The sequence below is a fragment of the Tetrao urogallus genome, assembly GCF_951394365.1.
Source record: "Tetrao urogallus genome assembly, chromosome: 1".
Taxonomy (NCBI): Eukaryota; Metazoa; Chordata; class Aves; order Galliformes; family Phasianidae; genus Tetrao; species Tetrao urogallus.
In genome coordinates this window covers 111,029,599-111,056,205 of record NC_136813.1, presented here as the reverse complement: position 1 = coordinate 111,056,205, position 26,607 = coordinate 111,029,599, and the positions used below count along the sequence as shown (strand labels likewise).

General features: G+C 37.5%; 1 protein-coding gene across 1 annotated transcript in view; it reads left to right on the top strand.

Moving 5' to 3' along the window:
- The window catches only part of NME7 (NME/NM23 family member 7), a gene marked incomplete at both ends in the record, with an annotated part of 58,629 nt that overhangs the window by 8,745 nt on the left and 23,277 nt on the right, over positions 1-26,607 (top strand). Inside the window, 7 exons of the mRNA XM_079549881.1 lie at positions 225-335; positions 4,428-4,478; positions 4,998-5,205; positions 8,331-8,436; positions 21,379-21,443; positions 22,292-22,360; positions 25,750-25,851. Coding sequence (XP_079406007.1) covers positions 225-335; positions 4,428-4,478; positions 4,998-5,205; positions 8,331-8,436; positions 21,379-21,443; positions 22,292-22,360; positions 25,750-25,851 — 712 coding nt within the window. The remainder of the gene's footprint in view (positions 1-224; positions 336-4,427; positions 4,479-4,997; positions 5,206-8,330; positions 8,437-21,378; positions 21,444-22,291; positions 22,361-25,749; positions 25,852-26,607) is intronic.

The window sequence follows — 26,607 nt, the reverse complement described above, 5'->3', positions numbered from 1 at the left end:
AAAGCTGAGGAAACTGTAATAAGCAAAGCTTATTCTCATTGGAATAATGCCTTGCACAGACATTGAAGAATAGCATAGGAATTGGTGAGACAGTGGGACTAGAATGCTTGACTGTGGCAGAATGTCTTTCTGTGGTGCTTCTCCATCTGAGCGTAAACTCGACGTGCACACTAAATTCTTTAAGAAAAGTAATGTTGGCTGTATCTCTCTCCCTTTTCTTTCAGAACATTGGCTTTGATTAAACCTGATGCAACACCAAAGATTGGAGAACTAGTAGATATCATTATTAATGCAGGATTTACAATAACTAAGGCCAAAATGATGGTGCTTTCAAGGTAAGAAATTATAAGGTCAGCTCTATTGTATGTACTATTCGTGCAGTTCAGGCCATTCTCTGAAGTTTATCCCATGTTGTTCTACACATTAAATCCATTCCAGTGAGTAATAAAGGGAAGGCTCATCTGTTTTATAACAATGTGTAGGTTTTTAAATACATACAGAAAATAAAGTATTACAAAGCTTTGTGCAAATGAGTATGGGTGATTAAACAATTTGTGTGAATCCAAGGTGACTAGCATTACTTTTACAGCAATTCAGTAACATTCACCAATGACTTCTCTGCATGTGTTCACCTTGTAACTTCCTGATATAAGCCATATTACAGATTATAACACAGTTGTCTTAAAAGTACTTGGTTTCTTCACTCTCTGTAAATTCATTGTCTTAATTTGTGCTCCCGAAGCCTGAACGTGTTTGCTTTTTAATAACTAGGCAACCCAGGCAAAGCAGGTGATCTTTTGATCACGTTGCAGGGTTGAACAGGTGCATCTCCCTGAATGCTCCCCCTGCACCCTTTGCTGCTCTCCACCTGTCTCGTTCAACCACAAGATTATGGTTTCCTCTGCAAAATGCTTTCCCATAAAGATGATTAATTTACTCTACAAGAGTTTTCCAAGATTATTATGGTATTTCTCAGTTGCTGCATTGCCAAGCCTTTTGATATGCAACATCTCTTTGACAAGAAAAGCTATCTGTATTAAATAGTACAATTTTCATGGTTCCTTGGGATTTCTCTGTGAGGTCAAGAACAATTTTATCCTACCTTGAAGTTCTTTCTGAAATACTAATTAAAAAAAAAAAAAAGTGAGCACCTCTTCTTATGTCTGTGTTCACTTACTACAGTGTTTGATGAGACTGGTCCCAGATGCTCTCTCAAACAACTCCACTTTGTGAGTTCAGTCAGGTTTGCAATGCTGGCTTACAATTCAGTGTTTTTCAAGCCAGCGGGTTTTTTTTTTTTTTGGCTTGCTTTCCTGCAGTCTGAGATATTTGATTCTCAAGTGTTGAGTGGTTCTTTGTTTCAGTGTCAGTGAACTTGGAGAACTATTGAGCCAAGTTGTGTGATTTGAAGGAAATGGAAACTGGGAATTAAACTTTTATTGCCTACTGCCTATATAAAACTCCCTGCTTGTCTTGTAAAATTGAAAATGATTATTAAGTGTGAAATTGAGCCTCAGTACTAAATCTAGTTAAATGATGTATGAGTATTTGTAGTTTCTCTGCATAACATATACACTGTTTCTTGCTATTGCCATTTTAAAATGCTGGAACAGTGGCTTTGCCAAAATTTTCTACTAGATCTGGCATACTTACTCAAGCAAGCATCGTCATCTGTTGCTTTCAGTGAAGAAAATATTACTGACATTCATCTGGCAATCCCTGTTAGCTTGGTTTATGCCTCTGTTTTAAAAAAAAAAAAAAAAAAAAAATAGCTATAGCCAAGATACAAAAGTGAGGATAGATACCTGCTTTGATAGGTCAGCTATCTAGACACAGAAGTTAATCGCATGTGAGTTGAGTCTGTTATTTCCTGGTGAACACTGTTTTCCTTTCTTTAAAAGCAGAACAGTAACAAGAGATGAAATGGAAAAAGGAGCTAAGTTATACAGCACAACCATAGTTCTGTATTTCTTGCAATAGGAATTCTTAACTGAATAGTAGAGTTCAACTTTATACAGAAAAAATATTCCAGAAATATTTCTTTGTATTCAGAAATGACAGTATGGAATCTGTTTGTGTACTTTTTTCCCCCATTTGCTTTCCAAAATTATTTGGTGAATTAATTTCGGCAAGGGATGTTCTGATGAAATAGTGAATTGTAAGCAAAAACTTGGAGCTTGAGAGTGCAAGTATTCCTGTGACTAGCATTGTTTTTGAAGCAACCAACCAGGAACTGTTTGGTTCCAATGGGCAGACAGCTGTTCTGATTCCTCAAAGAAGAAATTTGTGATTGTTAAAATCTTTGTCAGGGAAATTAAATTATCTTTAGGTACTTCTTGAGGTTATTTCTTGCCTCTGGCAATATCAGGCCTAGGTCTGGACTGCAAATGAAGAAAGATGTGAGAAGTTGCATTGCAGATGACAGTTACTATGACTTGGTTCTGACTTGTAGCATGTTACTTGAAATATATTCAGGTGGTGTCTTTCAGTAAAGGGAGCTGCTTGAAGTGAGTGAAACTGTGGAGACCAGAAAATTTCAGGAGACATTTTTTTACCTTCAGAAAGAATTTTTCAGATGGGGATCTTTCAGTTTCTATGCATCTCTGCTTTGATTATGAGCTTTGTACGCAGACTGGGGGATCAGCATTACTGCTTGCTTTCAGCTGCTAGTCTGCTTCAAGAGTTTATCCATCTCAGCAAATTCCAGCTTCAGAACGTGGTACACGGTGGGATTTGAAAGCAAGCAAGTCCAAACCTGCACTTCTGAACTGGAGTTTTGAAGCTGCAGTTGCAAGATAACGGCTAAACTTGAAAACTCTCATGGATTCTTCTAGCTGTTGTCATGCAGAAAAAGCAGTGAAGGTAGCAAGAGTTTGCATGAGGAGCAATTCAAGAAAAAGGAGGGAGGAGGGTGGGCTGTCTAGCTCAGGAAGTGGCAAGGTGAAAAGCCAAAGAGTGATGTTTCACAGGTGGATGGAAGGAGGGTCTGCACTATGGACCCTGAAACTGAGCACAGGGCTACTGGAGGCATGTCTGTGGGAGTGCAGAGCTTGGGGAGGGCCGTCATGCTGTGTTAGTAATGAATATTCTGGCATTTAGCCTGCAGCATCTGATGTGCCATCTTTGTACTCAGGTACTAAGACTAAATAACAGCTGCAGTACAGGTACACTTTGTGTGCTTGCTGGCCTCTTTTTACCTGAAAAAGTACTGAGCTCTCCTCATGGAAATCCCTTGCTATGGGAGCAGACAGTGTGTAGTAACTGGATTTTTCCCTGAGGGAAGTGCATGACCAAACTCAGTTATAAAAGGGAAAAGCATATGAGAAAGCATGTTCTAATCTGGAGGGGTTGTGCTACCTATTGGAATTGTAACATTTGTGGATACTGAGTAGAAACCAGATTATGCAATATGCTGTTGTTCACTGTCATCAAACACTAGCCCCAATAAGGAAATAGGTTTCACTGAAGCGGATGAATTGTTTGTTTATGCTTTAAAACCAGATTTCATTACCTGACATATACACTCAAATTGAACTGAAAGATCAAAGCAATGTAACAGTGAATAGCTTGTCAGGAGGGTGTTTCTGCTGTGTTTGTTTCCCAAGCTAAGAATGTGGAGCTCATCAGTGACTTTGAAAATCTTAGTTTTAGTGATGACTTCCTTCCCAGATCAGGATTGTGAACAGGAGTCAGTTACACCTCTAACCATGCTAAATATGACAAAGTTAAATGTAAGAGTGCTGCTCCAAAAGTAATGCCTCCTGTTTTACTATGGTGGAGACTGAACCTTCACACCAGTATTCCTTACACGTTGCTGTGTGACAGGTGGCAGCGGAGGGGCAGTCTGATAAAGTGGCACCTGACGTGAGAATACAGATGAAGCAAAGGTGTGTCATTGAATTTTTCCACGCGGAAAGCATGATGCCCATTAACATTCACTGTTGCTTGCTGAACATTTCTGGAGATCTCGCAGTGCCCACATTTGCTGTTTGACAGTGGGTGGTGCATTTCAACACTGACAGCAATAGTAGGTCACCTCTGCTGGCACGAGTTTTGATAAGAGTACCGTGCAGGCTCTGGTTCATCATTGGTGAAAATGCACAGCTAATGAAAGTAATTGTTGAAAAATACTGTTTGTAGCTGAGATTTTTCTGTATCAAATAATGTTATTGTACTCTATGTATCTATTTTAGTTTCCATGGAAATAAATAGGAGGCATTACTTCTGGAGCAATCTGTGTAGTTTCTTTTACAGGGTATGAATGCCCCATAAATTTTCCAACTCGGGAAGGTGCTATCAATAGAAAAATGTTGATGAATGATAGTTTGTGATTCTCAGAGTTATATGTGTGAGTGTGTATATATATGTGTACTCATATATACACTTTGTATATATCTATATAAAGCTGCATCTTTTTACTTTTTCAGAAAAGAAGCAGTTGATTTCTACATAGACCATCAATCAAAACCCTTTTATAAGTAGGTACATCACTTTGAGCTTGACATGTTTATCGTTCTGCAACAGCAACTGATTTACTGTGGGTCCAAACTCAAGCCCTTCAGTGAGACTGAGTACAGGCTATATCTGACCATGATGGAGATCAGATGATCTAGAACTTTTTTTTTTTTTGGCTGAGTAATTGTTTGAGTATGTTGATAAAAAGCAAGAGTTTTGCCTGTGGTGTTATTTCACAGATGTCTATCTACACTAATGATAGTTATCTGAGGAACCTTAAGCTTTTGTCCTTATTTGCTTGGTCTTCCCTACTACAGTCTTATTCACTACATCTTCTATATAGGAATTTTCTCAAATTTAGAAACAAACAATTATAAATAATTTCAAAACAATTAGAAGAAAAATCTTCCTCAAAGCAGAGCTACAAAGTTAGGTTGCTCAGGTCTTTGCTGAGTTGAGTTCTGAACCTTTCTACTGGGTCACGTATTTTCGTTGGCTTTAATTTACAGCCCAGATCACCATATGTTGTTTCCATTTTGCAGTGAGCTTCTCCAGTTTATAACAAGTGGTCCTGTTGTTGCTATGGAAATCTTACGGGATGATGCAGTTTGTAAATGGAAAACATTACTGGGGCCTGCAAATTCTGCAGTGGCTCGTACTGATGAACCAGACAGCATTAGAGCAAACTTTGGACATGATGGCATAAGAAATGCAGCTCATGGCCCAGATTCAGTTGCCTCAGCTGCTCGAGTAAGTTTTTGACTTTGTTTCTTAACTAGTTTTCTTATTTAATTTGATAATGCAAGTGGTCAGGAATTTCTCATTTCTTTTTTTCCCATTTGAGTTCTGAATGAATAGGTATTCTCTCTTTTACCATGGAAGAATGAACTGTCTGGAAACAGGAATCTTGTTTATATTTGCCATAAATGGACATTTTGATCAGGACAACGTGCCTAGTCCTCTTAAAAACTCTGCTCCCATTGTGCATATCAAATATTTATTTAAAATAAAATATTTACAAATTTATATTTGTAAATATAAAATTTGTAAAAGACAGACCATTTTGTATTGCTCTGTGTTCTGGAAGGTAATATGGTGGGCCTGGCTTCTAAGAGTTCCCCTTCTCCTTGTAGTCTGTATTTTCTTAAAGTATTAAGAAAAAGCCCTAGGACTGGGTGATTAAATATTACCGGCATTTCCATAGAACAGAGGTGTTTGTGAACACTGATGTTGGGTAGATCTGCTGATAAGCAATGGCTAGAGTAAAGTTTACTGAACAGTTTTTCAGTACTGCGCTGTTATCTTAGCTCTAAACTAGCAGGGAAAAGATAATTGTTGCTTCTGGGATCCCGGTCTTTCTTCTTTTTTACCCTGAAACAGCTGCAGTAGCACAAACTTGAAAAAGATCTGCTCTTTTGAGGGATACCTCATGGTAGTTGGCAGTTTATGTACTAGAAAATGTGTAGCAATGATGTGCTAGTGGTGAGCGTAGCTGCAGCTGCTGTGGGTTTGCAGGGCATGGGAAACTTGCTGTGAGGCCTGGGCATTGCTTGAAGCACCATGCTCAGGTGTCTGCATGGTGCATGGCCTATGGGGCCTCTCTGCACACCTTTTGTTTTGACAAGTCATGTTTTGGACATGAAATACTTCTTGTGGTGGCAAGTCTGGTGGAAATGATACATATCCAGAAAGATGTTGGATGAAGTTGAATTCTTATGAAGGAGAATCTTAAACAAGTCTTCGTAATTCTGGTTAAGTAGACTGATGTCTTCATGAACAAAGGGAAAAGTTTTTCTTTGTTTCTATGTGCTGCAGTGACCTGCTGTGCCAACTTTTTACCTGAGAGTGTAGGAGACAGAGTATGTATTAGCATAAGATTCTGATTGGAAATTTAATTAAGTGCTTTGGCTTAAGTTTGTAGTTCTCTTTACATTTCAACAGTTTGAAGGCCCTGCTCATGTGTAGTATTTTTATGACTAAAATTATTGTATTGCTGAACTTTTGCAGATGTAGGCATCCTTGTGGTGTTGCTGATACCACTCTCTGATAAAACAACTGAACTTGTGAATTTAATAGGCCTCTAAGTATTTTAACATTATAGGTGCAGAACTATCTGCTTGTATAGCAGCTGCCATGGAAACCAGTTGGTTGCAGTTTGCAGAAGCTTTCCTGAAAAGAAATAGAAAATAGAGGAACCTAAATGAAATTTCTTTTGAAAGAAAACCAAAGTCCCAACTACATCTAATGGATGTACTATACACTGAGCAGTTGAGTAGAACAGTGCAATGACAAATCAAAGTAGGCCCCTGGTGTACTTTGAGATTATTTTTCTTTCTGTAGGACATTTTTTTTTTCCATATTAGGTATGAATAAAAAAAATTGCTTTTTTAAGGCATCACTTGGATTTTGTTTGTCACTTCATTATCCTACTCTTCAGCATTATTTAGATACCTTTCTCTTCTGGCATTTAATGGACCAAAGAAAGTGGTAAATTCTTGAAGTATTTTGTTGTCTCCTTCTCGCTGCCGCTTTTAGAGCGAACATTAGTTAACAGAATGGAACAAGGTCTTTGAGGGTTGCAGCATGTCACCAAAATAAGGATGTAGGAAACTAACCCTTATGGGCACTCAAAATGGGCATTGCTTGCTAGGAGGAAAAAAAACAAAAACAAAACAAAAAACAAACAAAAAAAAAACCAACAGAAAATAAAAACACTTCACCTTCCTTCCCGTTGAAAGATCCATCAGTGAAAACTGTGTAATTGTTCAAGTCAGGATTACAGGAATTGCCATAGTAACATGAGGAGAAGATTGAGAAATAGTTAAGTTTATTCTATCTGAATTGAGCTAGTAAATTAAATGAGACATTTCCAGGAAATGGCCTTCGGCGCTCTTAGTGTTACACACAAAAAAATTAGATGGATTTGGTAGTAGTATCTCCAGGATATTATTATTTCCCTTAAATAGAAATTCATCAATTCTCTTACTTAACTTGACCAGTAGGTCTTAAATGGAATCTGTGTTTCAAGCATTTGACTAATATTTATTGGCAGATTGTGTAAGCTATGTGAATAAATGGTATGGAAAAAGCATGAAGCTGGCAGTGAACAGTTAAAAAAAAAAAAATACTAAAAATCACTGAGGAAAGAAGCTTGGATGTCAAGCTTGCTGTAGTCTAAGACTGAATAATGATGGCAGGAGGAAAGGAAGTAATGGGAAACAAAGAGGTTCTTTTGATTCTTCTCAGAAATCAGAGTAATTGAGTTCATCTTCCATTCACTAAGACTGAGGGGGGGGGGAAGGGGAGAAGAGGGATAAGAGTCTGTAAGTCATGAGAGTGGAGCCAACAATTTTAGGTGAAGATTTTTTTTTAATACAAAAGGAAAAAAAAAATAGTTGTAAGCAGGTGGGATGGAGATTGGTTTTGTATAAGGAAAAACTGGGTGCTCATAGTGTTATTGCTTAAGTGGAGGAAAATGTGTCATGAAAAGAGGGAAGCTAAAATCTGTATATGGGAGTAGATCTGCAAAAAATTCTGAGGAAAGAGTTTAGAAATCTGGGAATGCTTCATCTGCCAAATGATTGTGGCAGCAGTAGCAGCACTTTGAATGTTCTGAGTGGAAATAGATTGTATTGTGGAAGCAGAAAGGGAAAAAAAAAAACTACAAGAAACATTCAAATGATGTTTTTATGATTGTAGCAATCATAATGTTGCCAGGGAGTGAAAGATATACTTCTTTAAAATAACCTACATTTGTAGCGCGAAAATCAATAATTTTCTGTGACTATGAGTACTTTGGATGTTGTTACTTATGATGAAAGCTCATGCATGCAGCTAGATAAAACTAAAGTGAATTCAATTGCAATTGTTTTCAGGAGCTGGAGTTGTTCTTTCCCTCCAGTGGAGGTCATGGACCAGCCAACAGTGCAAAATTCACAAACTCTACTTGTTGCATTATTAAGCCTCATGCGGTTAATGAAGGTAAGCAATATAAATAGTGGAGGTGAAAGCAAATTACACTTCGTTTTATCTCATGATCATTCCTGTGCCACTTTTTGTGAGTGTGAAACTGCAGGAACGCAGAGTATTTCATTGTACTTGAAAGTGTATGCAAAGCCTTTTTCATACGCCTTTAGTATTTCTTCAGTTTACTATCATGGGTTGTGTGCTGTGTGGATACTTGTAAATTTCAGAATAAACACTGAGAGATTGGAGGGAAAAAAAATGAGTCAATGAATCTCATTTAAGCTGTGATAACTTAACCACATCCTTATTCCTATCTGTCTACCACTCTAGTGGAGGTTAGCTTCCTCATGAAAGCAGGACACCTGCTTATATTACAGCGTCTTCCATTTGCACAGTAACATATTACATTAAAACTTCTCACAAAGGGAATTTTTTTCAGATGTGGATCTTGTACTGTGGGGATGGGAAGTAGCAAATATTTGGAGGACTCCATGGTTCTTTCTGTTCTGGAGCATATCTTGCAAATTTACTACATGAGCATCAGAAAAGTTTAATGCCCAATTGTTACCGTGCTGAAATAATCTCACTTTTGTGTCATGTACTTAGATACAGGAGCATGTGTAAGAGCAGTAAGTGCAGTAAAATATTTCAGTTCTGGCATTTCAACAATATTTGAGTGCAAAATGAATGTTGTCATGTGAGCGCGTTTAGATTTTTCTTGGTAAGAGGCAGCACAGTAGTTATTTCTCTATGGACAGCTAAAATAAAGACAGCAGAAATGGCCGTGGCAATTTCCAGACCTTTCATATCTCCAATAGAATATCTGGAGGACTTGGCAAAAAAAAAAACCAAAAAACCCAAAAAACTCTTACAATGAAGAGTCTTGCACTCAGCGTTGATAAAAATGCCTGATGTCTCTTGGAGGCCTTTGAAGTTATCTGCTCCTGATACGTCTGCCTTGCAGCACAGACAGAAAGATGTTCCTCTTAAGAAAATATAGGCAGCAGCTAAAATTGTGAACTTAACTATTTAAACATTTGCAAAAGGCAGACTTTATTGTGGTAGGATTGTTAATGTCCTTAATTTTTCAAAATTGCAAAGTGGGTGGCTTGAAGTGTGCTCTCTCATACTTAAGATGCAATTTGTGTCATATATGGGGGCTAAACTCTTAGTGAGCAAAAGTTGTCCCTAATTTTAATTGTCTTCACTTGTGTAGATTTCATAGTGCCTTATCCATTGTTTTCATTTTTCTTGAACTTCTGGATTTTTCTGAATTGCCAGAGGTCAAATTCTGGCCCTGGCTGTACTCCTGTGTGTGTGTGTGTGTGTGTGTGTGTTGGAGAAAGAATTAGAGATGCAGATAAGCAGAAAATATGAATTCACACCCTGCTTTGTAGAGTGAGAGCTGGAAAGACTGGTCAGAAGTGAAGCTTAGGTTCCACTACTATAGTCCTATCTCACCCCATAGGGAACAGGAAAGGTAGTCCACTGCTTTCAAACAATTAAAATTTGAAAAATAGTGTACCTTGTGTGCATGTTCTCCATCCACACTGCTTTGAATAGTTCTTTCAACAGAATGAAGGAAGCAACACTGCATTTTCTAAGCTAATAAAACTTCTTATCAATTTAAAATAATTATCAAGAGTGATGGAACTCAGAGGCTGGCTATGTTTTTATCTTATTAAATTTAGTTGTTTCTATCTGTTCTTTCTGCCATTACTTTGACTATTTCCATAGCCACACGTCCTGCACTTTTTAGAGATAATGATTCTGTGACTGTCTTGTTAATCTTTTCAAAAGCCTGACTTCTGACAGGGAGTGAATCTTAAGGAAGGGAAGAGTCACTGTGACTGGGCAGCAACTTCCCCCTTCGGTAGAGAGCACTGCTTTAGCTTTGTATTGCAGCTGGACTGGTTAGATATGAGAGGAATCCTTCTTCACAAAGGCTGTGGGAACTCTCCTCCCAATGGTCCAGGAGTGTCCCAGGGAGGAAGGTTTGGTTATCTTAGCCTGCCTTCTTCTGTATTCCTTACTCTTGTACTCCTTACTCTTGTACTCCTCTCTAGTCTGTTGCAGAGTGGCAGCTCTTCTGGTATGATTGGTCCTTCTTCCCCATAGAGATTATTTTGGAGTCAGGTAGAAGCATGCTGAAAGAGTCTGGGAGACCTGTTCAGGCTCAGTGGTCTGCAACAGAAGAGGGAGGCCCTGCTCATCTCTCTTCTAACAGCTATTAGTAACTGTGTTTGGTGATACATGAGATATCTCCTGTATCTCAATTAGAGTAGGTGCTATAGCAACTAATGAGCTTCCCCTCAGGCAAAATTGCTGGTAGGAGACTGCGTGGTATAAAAAAAATATAAGCAACTTTTCCCTCCTCCCCACCCCCTTCCAACAAAACAGCACTCCCTGCTGCAGTTGTCCACTCCTGATTTTTTTTCTGGCTGGTAAAATGTAAGGTAAAATAAGGCATCTGGAGAGAGAGAAAATCCCATGTAGCCATCAGTGCCAGGAGGTGGTCTGTCTGAGGCCCAGTGAGGAAAGTTATGTGGGTCAATGCAGGAGAGTCTCTTATGCGCTGCAGATTTGATTTGTGCTCCACGACTTTTCACTATCGAGTATCTAAAAATAAACCTTTCTGTAATTTCCTATGCACTGCTGAGCTTGAACTTATCTAATTACCATGAATGTAATGTGCTCATTACATGTGTACAATTACATGAAGTTTCTCTTACACATTTGAGCTTACTTAGAGCTTTAGTCTTTATTTCTATAGGAATGTTTAACTGGATTCTGATTTGCATTTTATTTCTTTTTCCAGTGTTTTTTCTTTTTTCTTTTTTCCTGCAGAGTCCATTGCGTGAGTAGTTCTTAGAAGGAAAAAATCTGCAACTTTTTAGATCCAGGAAAGGGTTTGCTTAGCCATAGATAAGCAAAAAAAGCTTTTTAGTTAGCTTCCCTTGCTATCAGAAGGCTGGATCTAATCTTTAGTTTACGTTGGTTAATTCAAGGACAGAATCATTCTTAGAAGCTGGCTTTGATTACCGTAGAGAGTTTACAGATTCCTGTCCATTGCCAAAGCAGTGGAAAGTCACCATTAGTTTAATCTCTGGCCTTGCTGACCTGATCCTGACCGGTGCACAGAAATGCCAGTTGCTAAGCAGCCCAGTACACAGCGCAGGGCTCTGCCTGTGAACTCTGAAGAGGGTTTGCAAAAGTATTCCAGTTCCTCTTTGTTGAAAAAACCAATCTGCTACATGGAGCTGTATACTTGATCTGACCAGAAGTATATCTGAGGGTCACAGCCTGATTTGACCCCTCTGGAGTCTGCCATACTTTTCAGTGTCTTCTGGTTACCTCCTTCACTTGTCTTGGTGCCAGTTTTCAGCCAAGAAGGATGACAACTAGTGAGCACACATCTTCAGTACGTTAACTAGGATTTTAGGGCTTGATCTGTTAACAACTGGAGAGTTTTAGTGTTGCTGTGTTTCCCACTTGCTTCTTGTGTTAGGAGCTTCTGATAACTCAGGTATACAAGGTCACAGCTGCAACCAGTTAGACATTCTTTTTGTAACTCCCTTCATGTTATTAGGTCCAGAGGTATTACCAGTAGTGCTCAGAAGGCAAAATTATAAATACACCAAAATGTATGAACTTCAATCTAATGCTCTGACAGTTACGACACAACTGTTTTGTCAGTAGAAACAGTGCTTTGTAAATCACTGGATGGAATTAACTTTAATTTATTATCTGTAATAGTTTAGTCATGTTTGCTGTAGGGATTAGAGCTTGGTATTTCATGACTTTGATTGTAAAGTTTCTTTAATATGGCTTTTATTTTATTTCCTTGTAAAATGAGCAGGGGAAAAAAAAAAAAATGAAAATAGCAATGATTTGGATGTAAAGGCTGGGTTCAGAAGTGTTACATTTCACATTTTCACATCCGTAGTTTACAGCATAGAGCTCGAGTTGAAATCCTGCCCTCTGTTTCTGCACTCCCAAGTTTGAGACACGAGTTCTGAAGTCAGAGTTTTCTTGAAAATAGATTTGAGGCTAAAACTGTGACATGAACTTGAAAAACAAAACTGTAACTGGGACTTCATTGGATCTGATGCAAACTGAAAAGCTTGCCTAAAAACACAGAAGCCTCTATGGCCTCAAGAACTGCTAGGTGCATGACTGCCTACACAGACAGGTTTGTTCTTCTGGGATGTGTTAAGCTAGATATTTTCTTCTAACATTACTACTAAAATCTTATGCTTTTTTTGTAATTAAAAAAAAAAATACAGTAATTACAGTGCTGTCTTCCACATAATTGTTCAACTAAGATTTAAATCTCATAGAAAACAAAAGGAGCAGGACAGTTTTTTGTTTTTTTTTTTTTTTCCAAATGTACAAGATACTCAGCACAAATATCATTTTAACTCTGTTTTGAATGGATAGTAAATCTTTGGGAGCTATCACCAGCTCTCTTAACTTAATACTTACTGGACTGCCTTAGCAAATCACAGAGTTTTATATTGATTAGCAAAATGCTACATGAAAGCTCAGTGTAAGAATCATGTTTCCTTATTTATACAGTCTAGGAAAAATCATAACTGAGAGTAGTTATTCACTCATAAGACAAGTTTTACTTTGTCAAAGAAAAGAGTAGCTAAGACAGCAGTTGAGAATAAGGCAGAAAAAGAGTGCACCCACATAAGACCTCAAATGAAGTTACTTTCTAAGGCAGACTGGAGAGAGAACTAAAATCCAGCATTGCAGTAGATTATATGTCTGACTGCAAACAGAACTGTTCCTGATCTACAACAGACTTATTGCCCTTTGAATGGGAATACATCACTGTGTAAATGTCCAATTCACTTCTGTAGTGTGATAAGTGTAATTACGTGTATGCAGTTAGGAATGTAAATAAACTGGGAAAGAAGAGAGGGTGTAATAGGAGAGGTGCAAATCTGTCATCGTTCTCAGATAACAGCATCTATCTCGCCTTTTAGGAAGATAATCTGTATACATTATGTCAGGTTTTGAAAAATTGTAAATAAGCTCTGGAAAATCATATATTCTCACCCTGAGGTTTTAAACAGACAAAGTCTGAGTAACTCATTTTTATTTCCAGGAGATTTCAGAAATAGAACAGGCTTTTCAGAAAGCTGTTTTCTTATAATTGAGAAAGAAATAGGAATGCCATTTTCTTTTAAGTAATCTAAAAGCATATTTTCTGTCTCTAAGTATGTATTATAGAAAGGTGAAAGGTAGATGCTGTGAACTTCTACAAGTTTGAGTGCAGAAAGGCATCAGTGATAAGCAGGATGAACACAAATCTTTGCAGGAACTTGAGATATGTACAATAGATCATTTGAGTGTGACCTCTGGATAGTCTCGCATGCAATCAGTCTTAATGCTGCAGTCAAATGAAAACTACCCAGTAATGCACCATGCTTTCAGATGCAGACATCTCTTTGCAGAAGGGTTTACGCTGAAAGAAGAAGCATTTATGTAAAATTAAAGGCATTAACATATTTCTTGGAGATGTTAGAGTGTTGAGGTGTTCTGAAGTGTTGGTCTAGTGGTAATTTTCTTTTCTTACAGAGAAATGAAGAATCGCTTAAAAACAACCTTCTTTTCCACTTCAAAATTGAGGAAAATTTTAACCTCCACTAAAATATCAGTCCATCCACTTCTGTCTTTTTTTCACTTCTTTACTGTAGTTGTAATGATAAACTTTCTTTACTGTAGTTGTAATGATAAACTTTCTTTACTGTAGTTGTAATGATAAACTTTCTTTACTGTAGTTGTAATGATAAATATTCTGGTTTTGAGATGTTAGTCTTTTGAAACTAAGCATACGTTCTTTTTCAGTTATTTCCTGCATGATGCTTTTGCAGCTTGGCACTGGCTTCCCAGCTTAGTCTGATTTTTGGATTTCCCTGGAGGTGATCAAGGCCAGGTTGGATGGGGCCCTGGGCAGCCTGGTCTAGTATTAAATGGGGAGGTTGATGGTCCTGCCTGTGGCAGGGAGGTTGGAGATTCATGATCCTTGAGGTCCCTTCCAACCCGGCCCATTCTGTGATTTCAGTGACTAGTGGGGAAATGTCCATTTATTTTTCCAATTATGAAAAATAAATTTATATTAATGAGGTAGAGGGGAAGATGGAAAGGATTTCCAAATTCAGTCTTCGAAACAGAAGGGAAGAGAAAGAGCTATACGTCATAGGGGGAAAAAAAGAAGATCAAAATGGCACTGCTAATCTTTGCTGAAGCTCACATCTCATACTACTGGGAAGACTTGAACATCCTTCTGTGTACAGAAGACAGACTTAATGTTTTGCAAGAAAGACATTAAGAAGGAGTGTTTATTACTACATTTGGGAATTTTCTTTCGTAATGTGTTAGTGAAAAGTTAATGCTGTAGTTAGATTTAATAGTTTCTAAGAGTGGTCCAGGGAATTTCAGTCTAATTACGCTGCTTTGATACAAGGAAAGCTGATGAGTCAAGAGTCTATAAATTAATTTAAACCACTTAGATAATGATGATACGATGGAAATTTACCAGCATGTCTTCTATAAAGGATAACATGCTTTACTGGTCTGTGAGTTCTTTAAGTACACTTTATATAAAGAAAGATAAATCAGATCCAGATAGTTTAATTCACTTGAATACTGGGGCTTTCATTAGGGCCCCTTGGTGTTAGGAAACCAAAATTTTCCTCTAATGAATCATAGAATCACCAAGGTTGGAAAAGACTTAAAAGATCATCCAGTCCAACCGTTCAAACTATTCCCAATAGCTCCCACTAAACCATGTCCCTCAACACAACATCCAGAAATAATATGCATGTTTAGAGCTGTGCAAAATAAGCATCTGATTAGCTTTAAATCATTTTTCCCTAACACTGAATTGGAGACATGAGCTTGTAAAATTAAAGGGGTTCTATAAGTGAGGTCTTGGCATCCATCCTTGGTTCTTGTCAATATTTTTACTAATGACTGGGATGGGGAAGAGCAGAGCACACTTGGTACCATGTACCTATGGTAGTTTTAGAGGATGTGATGAGAATTCAAAATGTTCCTGATAAACTGCAGAATGTGAAGATGAAAATGTAAGCAACTTCATAGCATTACAGTGGAAGAAGGAAAATTAAAGCTACAAGTGTAAAACAGAGGAAGCACAAGTGTAAAATAAGAACAGGCTGGGTGTTGGTGAAAAGCCTGCAGAGAAGTGGTCAGAACAGCGATATATCATATGCACAGTCAGCACTGTTAATGTTGGACACAGTGTAGTTCTACTCAGTGCTGGTAAGGCTGCAACCTGTGCACCGCCTCCTGTTTCTAGGCACCTTGTTTCACAAATAACATAACGAGCAGCAAAAACAATATGAGTCAAAAATACAGAATGCAGAGGTATGAGATGGTCTTTTGCCAAGGCAAAAATAAATGATAGAACTTACAGTACGTTTACTATTGATCTTGGGCAGAGTTGGCAAACTTTCTGCAGGGAGTAAAATAGAAAATTAGAAAATTAGTATATTCTGGAACAGATTCTAGAGAATCTCTTGAGGGCTTTAACCTCTAGAGTTGTGTTTATTGATAACTGCAACAATAGATTAAAATTGCCATTTATAATTATGGGCTAACGCAAACTGCAAGGAATAGTTTTAACCGCTTCCTCTTTGTAATTATAACCATTCATGAACAGTCTCGTGCACAGTGTTCAGTGAGAAATAACAAAAATATGTTAATAAGCATGTGAGTGGTTTGAATGATGATGCTAGATCCTGTCGTATAAATCAGTGGTGCAGTCTCGATTCAAATATTGTGTTTAGTTTTGTTTATGCTCAGGAAAGAAGTAAATGAAAGTCATGATAACTGTGGAAACGTTCTTCTAGGTGGTGTGCTTGAATGTGTTATTTTCAAGGGAAAGTGTGATGCCTTAGTTTCCTTCTGTTTGCCTGATGTGGGTCATTCATAAGATCATCTTTCCCCCTGTAGTCTGCTTTTTGCTGCTCCAGAATAAAGCAAATAAAAAACATCTGGAAATCCTTTTTCATACAGTACACAGTGAGGCTGGAAGATCAGAAGCTGCAGGCCATCACTGTGATTGTGGTTTGGGGTGTTTAGAAATTGTATCCACACTGCTTAATAAGAATGCTCAGAGTTGCGTTATTTTTCAGTAGAAAATAAGGGACCAATAAAATTTGTTCTCTGGAGCACTGTTGACCCATGGCTGAAATACATTTCAAGAAGGCCCAGCTCTGAGTCCCTCTTTCTCTTCTTTTGAAATGGAGGGGAAAAAAAAAGACTGTTTAGAGCCAAACCTGATGATCCTCTGGGATAGAAGCTTAAACCTTGGCAGCAAAGAATAAGATAACCTTTTTCTTTTCATTATAATGTGAAGCAGAAACGCATTTCCAAATGTCAAAAAAAGCCACCACACAAAATGCCACAGACACAAAATGAGTAGCTACTTGGTGCTAATTTAAGTGTGTTGTATTGGTTGCCTCTGGAAATACGTTATTGGATTAGGTAGATCATTGATATCATTGCTGATGGCAAGTTATGTATTCCTGTGAAAAATCTTCTATTGTTCCTGAGGAATTATTTTCAATTATTGGAAGGGTAATAAGTAAATGAAGCATCAAGACTGAGATGCCTGACATGCTTTGAAGGCAGACTGTCTTCCTTAATAAGCTTTTAACAGTGGAGTGGTTACATTGGGAAATGGGCCAAGAACAAAGGGAAGAGAATGTAATGTTCTTAGTCATAGGGCTGGTGGTTGGTAGTGCCTGGGACTGGCAGATCCCAGGAACACAGCTGCTACATCCCATTAATTAAAGTGCTGTTAGGTGACTTTTGTGAACTGTTTCATTTTTATTCCAATCCATAATTCTGCAAGAAGTTGTAGCTTTTTTTCAGTCTGATGTCTTCCCTGCTATTTTGTGTTCCTTAATGGAGTGCAATTTTCAAATGTTGTGTTGCAGAAAAGCGTCACTGATGAGACCTTATCATTTCATCTGATTAAACTCTGTTGGAAGATTATTTGTCCAGTGTAATTTGCATAGTAACAATGCTTTCTAGGAGACTTAGTGCTCTCTCTCTCTTTCTGTCATTTGTAAGGATTAGTATTAAATTCCCTAGTTGTATTTAGTAATACTTGTGATTCTTTGGTGTGTTGCAATTAAAAATTCATCATAATTAGTGCCTAATCTGCAGCTTTGATTTGGGTTCTTACTGTAATCGCATTTTAAACATGCACTGGCCCTTTTTGGAGGGTCCTTAAAAAGTTGAAAAAGTTGTTTTTCCATGACATATCTGGATTTTAAAGTTGAAAACATGTTGTGAAAAGCTGCTGAAATGACACTTTGTCTAATTAGTTCTTCTTTTCCTTGGCCTTATCTGCCCACAAAGGAGAGCATACGTCCCAATTCAGTCATGTAATTGGCTGAAAGCCAGAAACATCTCAGGCTGAACCTTGAGCTTGTGCGTTTCATCTGCTTCACGATGGCCTTTGTTTTTTTGTTCCTATTTGGGGGATAGAATTTAAAAAGAAGGCGTCGCTGGGAGAAGTGATGCATGTGTTGCCTAGATTGAGACAGTGGAGGCCAAGTGGAGGCTCACAGCTCATATATCCTCCTGTGCCTCGATTCCTGCCTTTGGGAAGTGGAGCTAACATCTTGTTTTGCAAGCATAAATGAAATCTCATGACTCTCTCAAAGAGATTATATGGTATATACATATTTATATAGAATCATAGAATGGCCTGGGCTGAAAAGGACTAAAATAGTCATCTAGTTTCAAACCACTGCTACATGCAGGGTCTCTAACCACTAGACCAGGCTGCCCAGAGCCACATCCAGCCTGGCCTTGGATGCCTCCAGGGATGGGGCATCTACAACCTCCTTGGGTAACCTGTTCCAGTGTGTCAACACCCTCTGTGTGGAAAAACTTTCTCTTAATATCTAGCCTAAACTTCCCCCGTCTCGATTTAAAACCATTCACCCCTGTAAATAGATAGATAAACAAAAAAATTATATAAAAATACATTAAAAGTATACATTATATAATTATGTATTATATATAATATATATCATTATGTATACTATTGTATTTATATTTTTATATATTGTAATATTTGTAGTACATAATATAGGTAATCTATTAACAGCCATTCCCCCTTTATATATCTCTAGAGAGAGAGAGAGAGAGACATCTGTCTGTGAGCAATGGTGACAGTGATTTTTGTGGTTAAGCCTTTTTAATGCTGCAATTCTAAGCAGTTCTGGTGCTCTGTGTCTTTGAGTGAGAGTGAAGTCAGAAATAAAGGTGCTGGACAATCTCACTAGGTTTGTCACAGTTAAATATTAATGTATTAAAGACCATTTTGCAAATAATGTTCTTACTTTATTTGACTTCTATCACTAAAGGAGCCTGTCCCATCTCTACAGAGAAGAAAAATCTTAACACTTCAGTGGAGGAGCAGCCCAGAAAACTGAATATTTAAATCTGAAAGAGGAATTTTGCTTACAGTGTATAAAATGGCTGAGGATAAAATTCTAAAAAAGCAGATCCCCCTGGTACCTCGGAACCTGATACTTGATGAGTATTTTAGTGTTCTTGCCAGCTGTGAAGGCCTGTGCAAGCGGGCTGTTCTTTACTGACAGAGTGTAAAATGGAGAAGGACAGCTGTTGGGCCAAGCAGCTTTCTCGTATCAACGTAACCTTGACTGCCCTTTGCCTGGCACTGTCCCTTCTTCCGTCTTTGATTTCTCATAAGCCAGTGGCTGTTAACTGGAATATTGTATCTGAAGACTGAGAATGAGGAAGTTTTCATGCTCTGCTGCAGATTACTTATTTATATCTTTATTTCCTGGAGGATTCCCAAGCTGGCCTTTCATCTCTGAAGTCACAGTTATAGGCTTGCTGCTTCCCTGAGACCTTTGTGTAGATGCACTGGGTTGGTCAACCTTTTCTGTAGTGTGGACAAAAAGAAACTAGAGGTCTTTTTCCTTTTTTATATAGTCTTGTACTTACTGTGTAAATTTCTTAGTGTCTTCATTTTGCTGCTGCATTTTTTAAAAACTTCCTTTGAAAAATAGGGAAAACATATTTTTCTAGCTTTAAGTGAGCGTTAAAAGGAAATTTTTATCAGTGCAAGTGAGCCATGATGTAACAGTATATTTTGACAACAGGAATTGCACTCACCTCCACTTGTTCTGTAAGCCCTGAGAGCTGCATGCACTGAATACATACCCAAATCTCAGGCACTCCGTTTAGCAGTTCAAATATTTTTTTTGAAAAAATTTGTGCCATTTTATAGGGGGAAGGTGGTTTTACATGAGCCTTGATTTAAAAAATGCTGTGATGAATACTTCAGGCACAAGTTTTTTCATTTTCATTTGTAAAAAAACACTTCTTTAAAAGCTAAGATGATCAGAGGCTGGAGCACCTCTCCTATGAGGAAAGGTTGATGGAACTGGGCTTGTTTAGCTTGGAGAAGGCTCTGGGGAGACCTCACTGTGGCTTCCAGTACTTGAAGGGAGCATATGAACAGGAGGGGGAACAAATGTTTGAGTTTGATGTTGAGTGGATAGTGGTAAGACAAGGGAGAATGGTTTTAAACTGAGACAAGGGAGGTTTAGGTTAGATATTAGGAGGAGGTTTTTTGCACAGAGGTGGTGACGCACTGAACAGGTTGCCCAGAGAGGCTGTGGATGCCCCATCCCTGGAGGCATTCAAGGCCAGGCTGGATGTGGCTCTGGGCAGCCTGGGCTGCTGGTTGGCGACCCTGCACATAGCAGGGGGGTTGAAACTTACATAATCATTGTGGTCCTTTTCAACCCAGGTCATTCTATGATTCTTTCCAGGCATCTATTTTATTTATTCAGAACTTCTTCTGACCTTTTAATGTGTAGGAAGCTTACAATTGTGTGCTGCAGGTATTAGCAGACAGTATACAATTCAGGTCTCAAGTGTGCTAGGACTTAGATATCAGCTTTATTTTCTTTTCATTTACTGAATTTATGCAATGTTATTTAAAAAAAACTTTCAGCTTAAAGACTAGTTAATAAAAGGATTCAATGATTAAGAGTCAAATTTTGCTGTTGTAATTCATTACAGAATACTCTGCTCTGAATCAATGTCCAGAAATTTGTAGTTGCTCGCAGTTTGTACTAGAGGGCAGACAGTTTTGTTATGTAAAAACAGGAATGCTCTACAATTCTCAAATAACAGAGTACTGTGCTTAGCTGCCATGATCTTTCAAATGGCATGATTAGTATAAGTGCAGGCAATCTGAAACGCGCATTCAGTGGAAAATCAGTGGTTCTTGTTCTCCTATATTATTACATTAATTTTGTTCCTTTTCAGTGTCATTGGGTCTTTGAGCATACATTCATAGCATAAAATAGTATGATAAGCAGTAACATATTTGTGAGTTAGAACCTCAGAAGCAGTGGGCTGTTTTTCACTGTGCTTTTCACATAGTGACATGAACTTCTGTGCTGATATTTGTTATCGTTCTGCATTGTTTCTAGTTCAAACTTGGATCCAGCTCTGGTGAACACTGTAAGACTGCAAAGTAGGTAGCCTATGCCCTGAATTGATTACTGCTTAAGCTACAAATATTGGTATTGGAACTTCAGTACGAATGTAAATCTTGATTTTGAAGTTACTGGGTATCTCAGAAAAAAAACAGCAAACTTTTTGGCTAGAGCCTAATTTAGCATTTTTCAGCAGTTGAATAGAATTTAGTTGTTCAAAATCATCACTGTATCATTTTAGATAGAGAATAAAAATATTATAATTTCATAAATATAAACTTAGAGTATTTAGATAGGGAGCTTTGCCCCCTGCTTCTTTTCACAGCTTTGCACAGATGCTTGCTTAAGTGTTATGGCAGCATAAATACTTTGGAATTCTAACTTCTTTTGTTTGAGTACTGTACTTTGTATGTTTTTTCAGGACTAGCTGGAAAGATTATAAAAGCCATCATCGATGAAGGATTTCAGATCTCGGCTTTGCAGATGGTAGGTTTTCTTTTGTCTTTATCTTTTTTATAAACAGAGGCTGGAACTGTGCTGTATGCACTTGACAGCAATTCAGAGATGTCTTCCTGAAATACAAAACCCTCGTACCAGCTGTGTAGTTATGTTTTAGGATCAGTACTGCCTTTGTTATATTTGTATTTTATTGTTTGGTTGATCAGCTGATCTGTTTCCCCTTGCTGTTCGACCATGACTGGAGAGACTTCATCTCTGTGTTTCAGTTTCACGTGGCTAGAAGGGGCACAGTGATGCTGATGTTTTCTGGAACGCTTAAGATATCTTTTGAAAACTGAACTAGTCAGGATTAGGGAAAAGATTGTTAACATCCTACAAGTCTTTAAACTTACAGTTAGTGTGAACTTATAGGAGAGTTTTTGAAGACACTTCAAAGATTGACATCCTCATCACCAGCAGAATTTAAAGGGAATTGGACAGAGATTGTTCCTGAGAGTAGCCCTATAAGAACTGCCTTTTGTGTTTTCTGAAAGTCTTCAGATATGAAATCTCCTTGTGATTCAAATACTCCAGAAATGAAGACTAGTTTCTTCTCTTTCCTATGCAACAAACAGATCCTCTTGTATATCTTAGTGGCATTAGCCAACACTACAAATGAAGTACATTGTCTACTGATGTTTAAGGTAGAAGAAGGTACTCTGTGCTCTTTTCCGTGAGGAACCATTGGCTAAAAGGACGATAAACATATTACAGTTGTAAAGCCATTTCTTTTACTGGGTGGAACTTAGAATAGCATTCTGAATTCTTGCTGGTTATGAAGGGCTATCTATTTTTTTCTATTTAATGTGAATGACTAACACTTTTTATTTTCGTAGTTCAACATGGAGCGTGCAAATGTGGAAGAATTTTATGAGATTTACAAAGGTGTTGTTGCTGAATATATGGTAAGCATAAATTTGAAAAGTCTCTATTTATAAATAAAACATGATTAAACAAGAAAGTGGTCACATCTGCCCATCTTGAGACTGTGATAATACTTCCTCTAGGAACTTGGTTTTGTCCAATTCTAACTTGTTCTGAAATAAAATGTATGTCATATCCAAAATTGTGCTACCTTTCTTGTAAGAAAGGAGTATCCTTTATGGGAATTATTGAGCTAAGTGATTCGTAAAATACAACAGAGAGAAAGAAGCCCTCAGGTAAATTATTTTATTGTGGTAGAACTATGTATCACACACACATTTTATTTATGTATATATGCATATTTATAAATAGCATATACATCTTTGGTCAGTTTGATATTGCTTGTAGCTTGTACCAGAATAAGTATGTATTGTTTTGTTTACAGTGAGGCTGCTATACTGGAATGTTTCCTAGTGATGTTCTGAGCTGTTCTTCAGTTTATTGATCTGGCTTCTGTGGACCTTCAGAAAATTTAAGAAATTTAAGATATAGTGTAATCCTAGGGGCATCTAAGATCACATGATATTACTTTGGTTTGTTGTATTGCAATATAAAGCCTCCTAATGGCAGATAGAACAGGAATCAGGAAGACAACTTGGTGTTTCCCTATAACCTTTATTCATTTTACAATTAGTAACGATTTTCTTTTCACTGCCATGATATGTACCATACAAATTATCCTTAATTTATAAATAGTTAAATTATTAAAAGATTTCTACTCAGTTACTTCTATTATTCCAGACAATTACTAACAGTACTCTGACAATGTGACTTTTTCTTTCCTTTATGATTGTTTAGTCAACTTCAACAGGGTTTATAGATTCCTCTTCATATAGTTTAGGGACACTGTTTGTTTGCTGTCAGATTGATGAATACTTTAAAAATTTCCTCTACTAACATCCTTTGTGCCAGGAACTCATATAAGACTGGACAGACGGACTTGAAGGTGAGTTACAGAACTCAAATGTGATAGTGCCTGACTGGTATTTCAAGACCCAGAGAATCCTCTGGTATTATAAAAATACAAATTGAACCAAATTTGATAGTCTCTATCATTTTCTGCTGTTTGGTATATGCTCTGACCCTCAGATAAGTGGTAAAGTTACATACTTTGTCTGAAAAGTTACTCAGAAGGGAACGTGACATTTAAGCTGGATAAGTAAATAAGGAAATCTGTTTCAGATGGGATTTCAAGTGAGAATCTGGGGCTCCGTCCTGAAAGCCATATGTGCTTGACACACTTAGTTGAAATTAAGGGGATGTCTTCACACACTCGGCTTATTTGTGAAACAGGATAATGTGGGAAAGCTGATCGTGATGGTAAAGACATCCAGAAAAGACACATATGGAAACAGCAGTAGATATTGTCAGTGCAGGCCAAATAGGAAGAACTACATTTTGAAATAAGGAACTGAAGAAAGAATATGACCTCTTATATCTGTAACTCAGAACCGTCTGTTTTGATCTGAATTTTATTTATCATTTTAAAATAAGTCGGTGCAGAAGAGGAAGATACTCATCACTCAGAAGTCTTCTTCAGAAAACGTATTCTCATTTCTTCTGGTTACACTTTTACAGTCAGATGAAGGCTTGATGTATTGTACGTAAAACATATATCTGTTAGAAAAAAATGCTGAACAGTTGCTAAATTGAAAAAAAAAAAAAATTAGGTTTGTTGGTATCTCCTCTAATCAATAGATCCTACATAGGATTTTGCTTACCGATAAAAAGGAGGAAGATTCTGTGCTAGCTCCAAATTCACCTTATTAATAAAAAATGCTTGAACTTCATCCAGTTTCAAGAATGGTCTTGGTTGACCACTAGCCACATTATCTGATGAATAAATCATTTGCTAAAGAAAAATTAATTTAGCTGTAATTACAAGTCCTACCAAAGAGGAAAAGGTGATGAGGCCTTTTTTGGAAGGGAAATACGTATTATTTTGTTGTAAAGCATGAAACTAGCCTGCACTCTACTCACGTGCTCTCAAGAATATTTCTACCTACATTTGCTAGGAGCAGGTTAACGATAGAGGCACTTGGCTAAAATTCTGTCTATTCATGTCACAGTGCTAAGATGAAGCATGTGCTCTTAACATGGTATTTATTATAAAGATAGCAACTCTTTGGAACAGTGTTGCTTGACTTGGATTCTTTTGAGTATTTCATTTCTGTCATACTTCATAAAATGCGGAAGTGGACTCCATTGTTTTCCTAGTGCTTTTTGCCTGCTCTTGATGCTCTTGTTCTCTGCTTCTCTTCTTGTTCTCTGCTCATCCTTGACCTGTGCAGAGCTGGTGAGCTTGGTTGCACCTTGTCCATTATTCCCTGTTCTCTCTGATTTCTTGTGAATGTTTTCTTCTTTTCTCTTTCCTCAGTGACTTTAGTTCTTTTAGTTGCCCTTATTTCTTCAAAACTTGCCTGCCCAAATTTCTGGTGGACAAGAACGAAATTATAAAGGCATGGTTTTTGTGTGTGTGGGTTTTTTTTTGGTTTTTTTTTTTTGTTTTTGTTTTTTTAAGTCAATTTAGACTAAGGTAGTGTATTTCTGCTTCTGAAATCTATGCCTCTAATTAATTGACAAACTCTAAATTGACACTAATGTCTGGAGATAGCCTAAGCTTGCAAAAACTAAAAACCTGTATTTATCATCTACTGAGGACTCGAGGATATCTCTTTATACTTCAGGAGGCTCCAGCAAAACGGTTTATTTCAGTGTAACCAAGATTCTGGTAAGAGCATACACAAGAAATACTGCCAGATCAAGGACCTTTTTCCTGAAATGACGTGCCATGCACTCCTTTCAATTTAAATCCCTGGTTCTATTGTCCTGTGTGTTTCAGCTTCCATAATACACAAAGAAATGACAGAACCAAAAGCCCAAGAGATGTTTTCTTGACTTTAAGCCAGCAAATATAGGCTGTGTCCTGTGCTTCCTATAGGAAATGTTGTTAAACATGATGTCTGTGGAACTTGCTCAACATGGTGTCATTTTTCAGACTTATGCCTTGCAAAGTGTAGTATTGATTCAGTTTAAACTGACAAGTTAGGAGGCAGTTCTGTGAAATACAAGTCAAGATTAGTAAGAATGCACCTGTGAAAGAATTTAAGGTATTGTGGATACTGTTGTGTGTTGTTCAGTATCCCAGAGATAGAATGTTCAATTTATCTCCATCTCCACCATGTAAACTAAGTTACAAAATGTGCTATATATATATATATATCTTTGCTTCACGTCTTTGCTTTCCTAAATCCACCAGTATTTCTTTTTTTCTTTCTTATCTGGTATGTTTGGATCAAGTTTTTTGGGGGAATGCAACCCTCCATAGTGCTGAAAGCTCAGATTTGGTTTGGTCTTTTTTCTTTTCCAGGAGATGGTTACAGAGTTGTGCTCAGGCCCTTGCATAGCAATGGAGATTATACAGCCTGAACTTCCAAAAGTGTTCAGAGACTTTTGTGGTCCTTCTGACCCTGTAAGTACTTGCTTGAGTGATAAGGAATGCTAAAAAAAAAAAAAAAAAAAAAATGCAGTGTCTATGAATTGAAATCTATGTGAACTGAAATATTACAGTGTGGTATGAGTGCCATATACCTGCTGCATTTCCTCAAAACATGTGAGCGTCACATTATTTTGGAAGTGAAATGCTAGACTTCGGATCAGTTTACAAATTCTCTAGTGATTTCTTCAGTCTTACCTAAACCAGGTGATAAAATACTATGATGATATTTATGTGAAAATAAAGTTATCCGTAAATCACCGTTAGAGATGTGTAAGTATTCTAGCACAAGTCTTGAAAGCTGGAACAAACAGTTGTTATTGTTGTATGCCAGTGTAAATCAGTTGTTAGTGCACTGCAGTCTGTGGCATTGTTCTAAGACAAAACTATAAAAGAAGAAACAGTTTCTGTGGCTTTGTAAGGAAACAAAAAAATGCAGATCTTACTGTAGCTGTTTGTTATGCTAATAGTTCCAGCTTTTATTTTTAATTTCTTGAGGTAAGTAATTGGATATGCATGATACTGTAAGCAGTCTGAAGACGAGCATAAAACAAGCATAAACGCTGTCTCAAAGGGTTTGCCATTTTTTGTTAAATAGCAAATGCTAACGTACCACACAGAAGCCACAAGGAGAAATATCAAGATGGAGGCAATGAAATTAGATATTACAATTATAAATAGATATTATAATTTCATGTTTTAGTTGCAGGCTGGGTGAGTTTAACAGTGTCC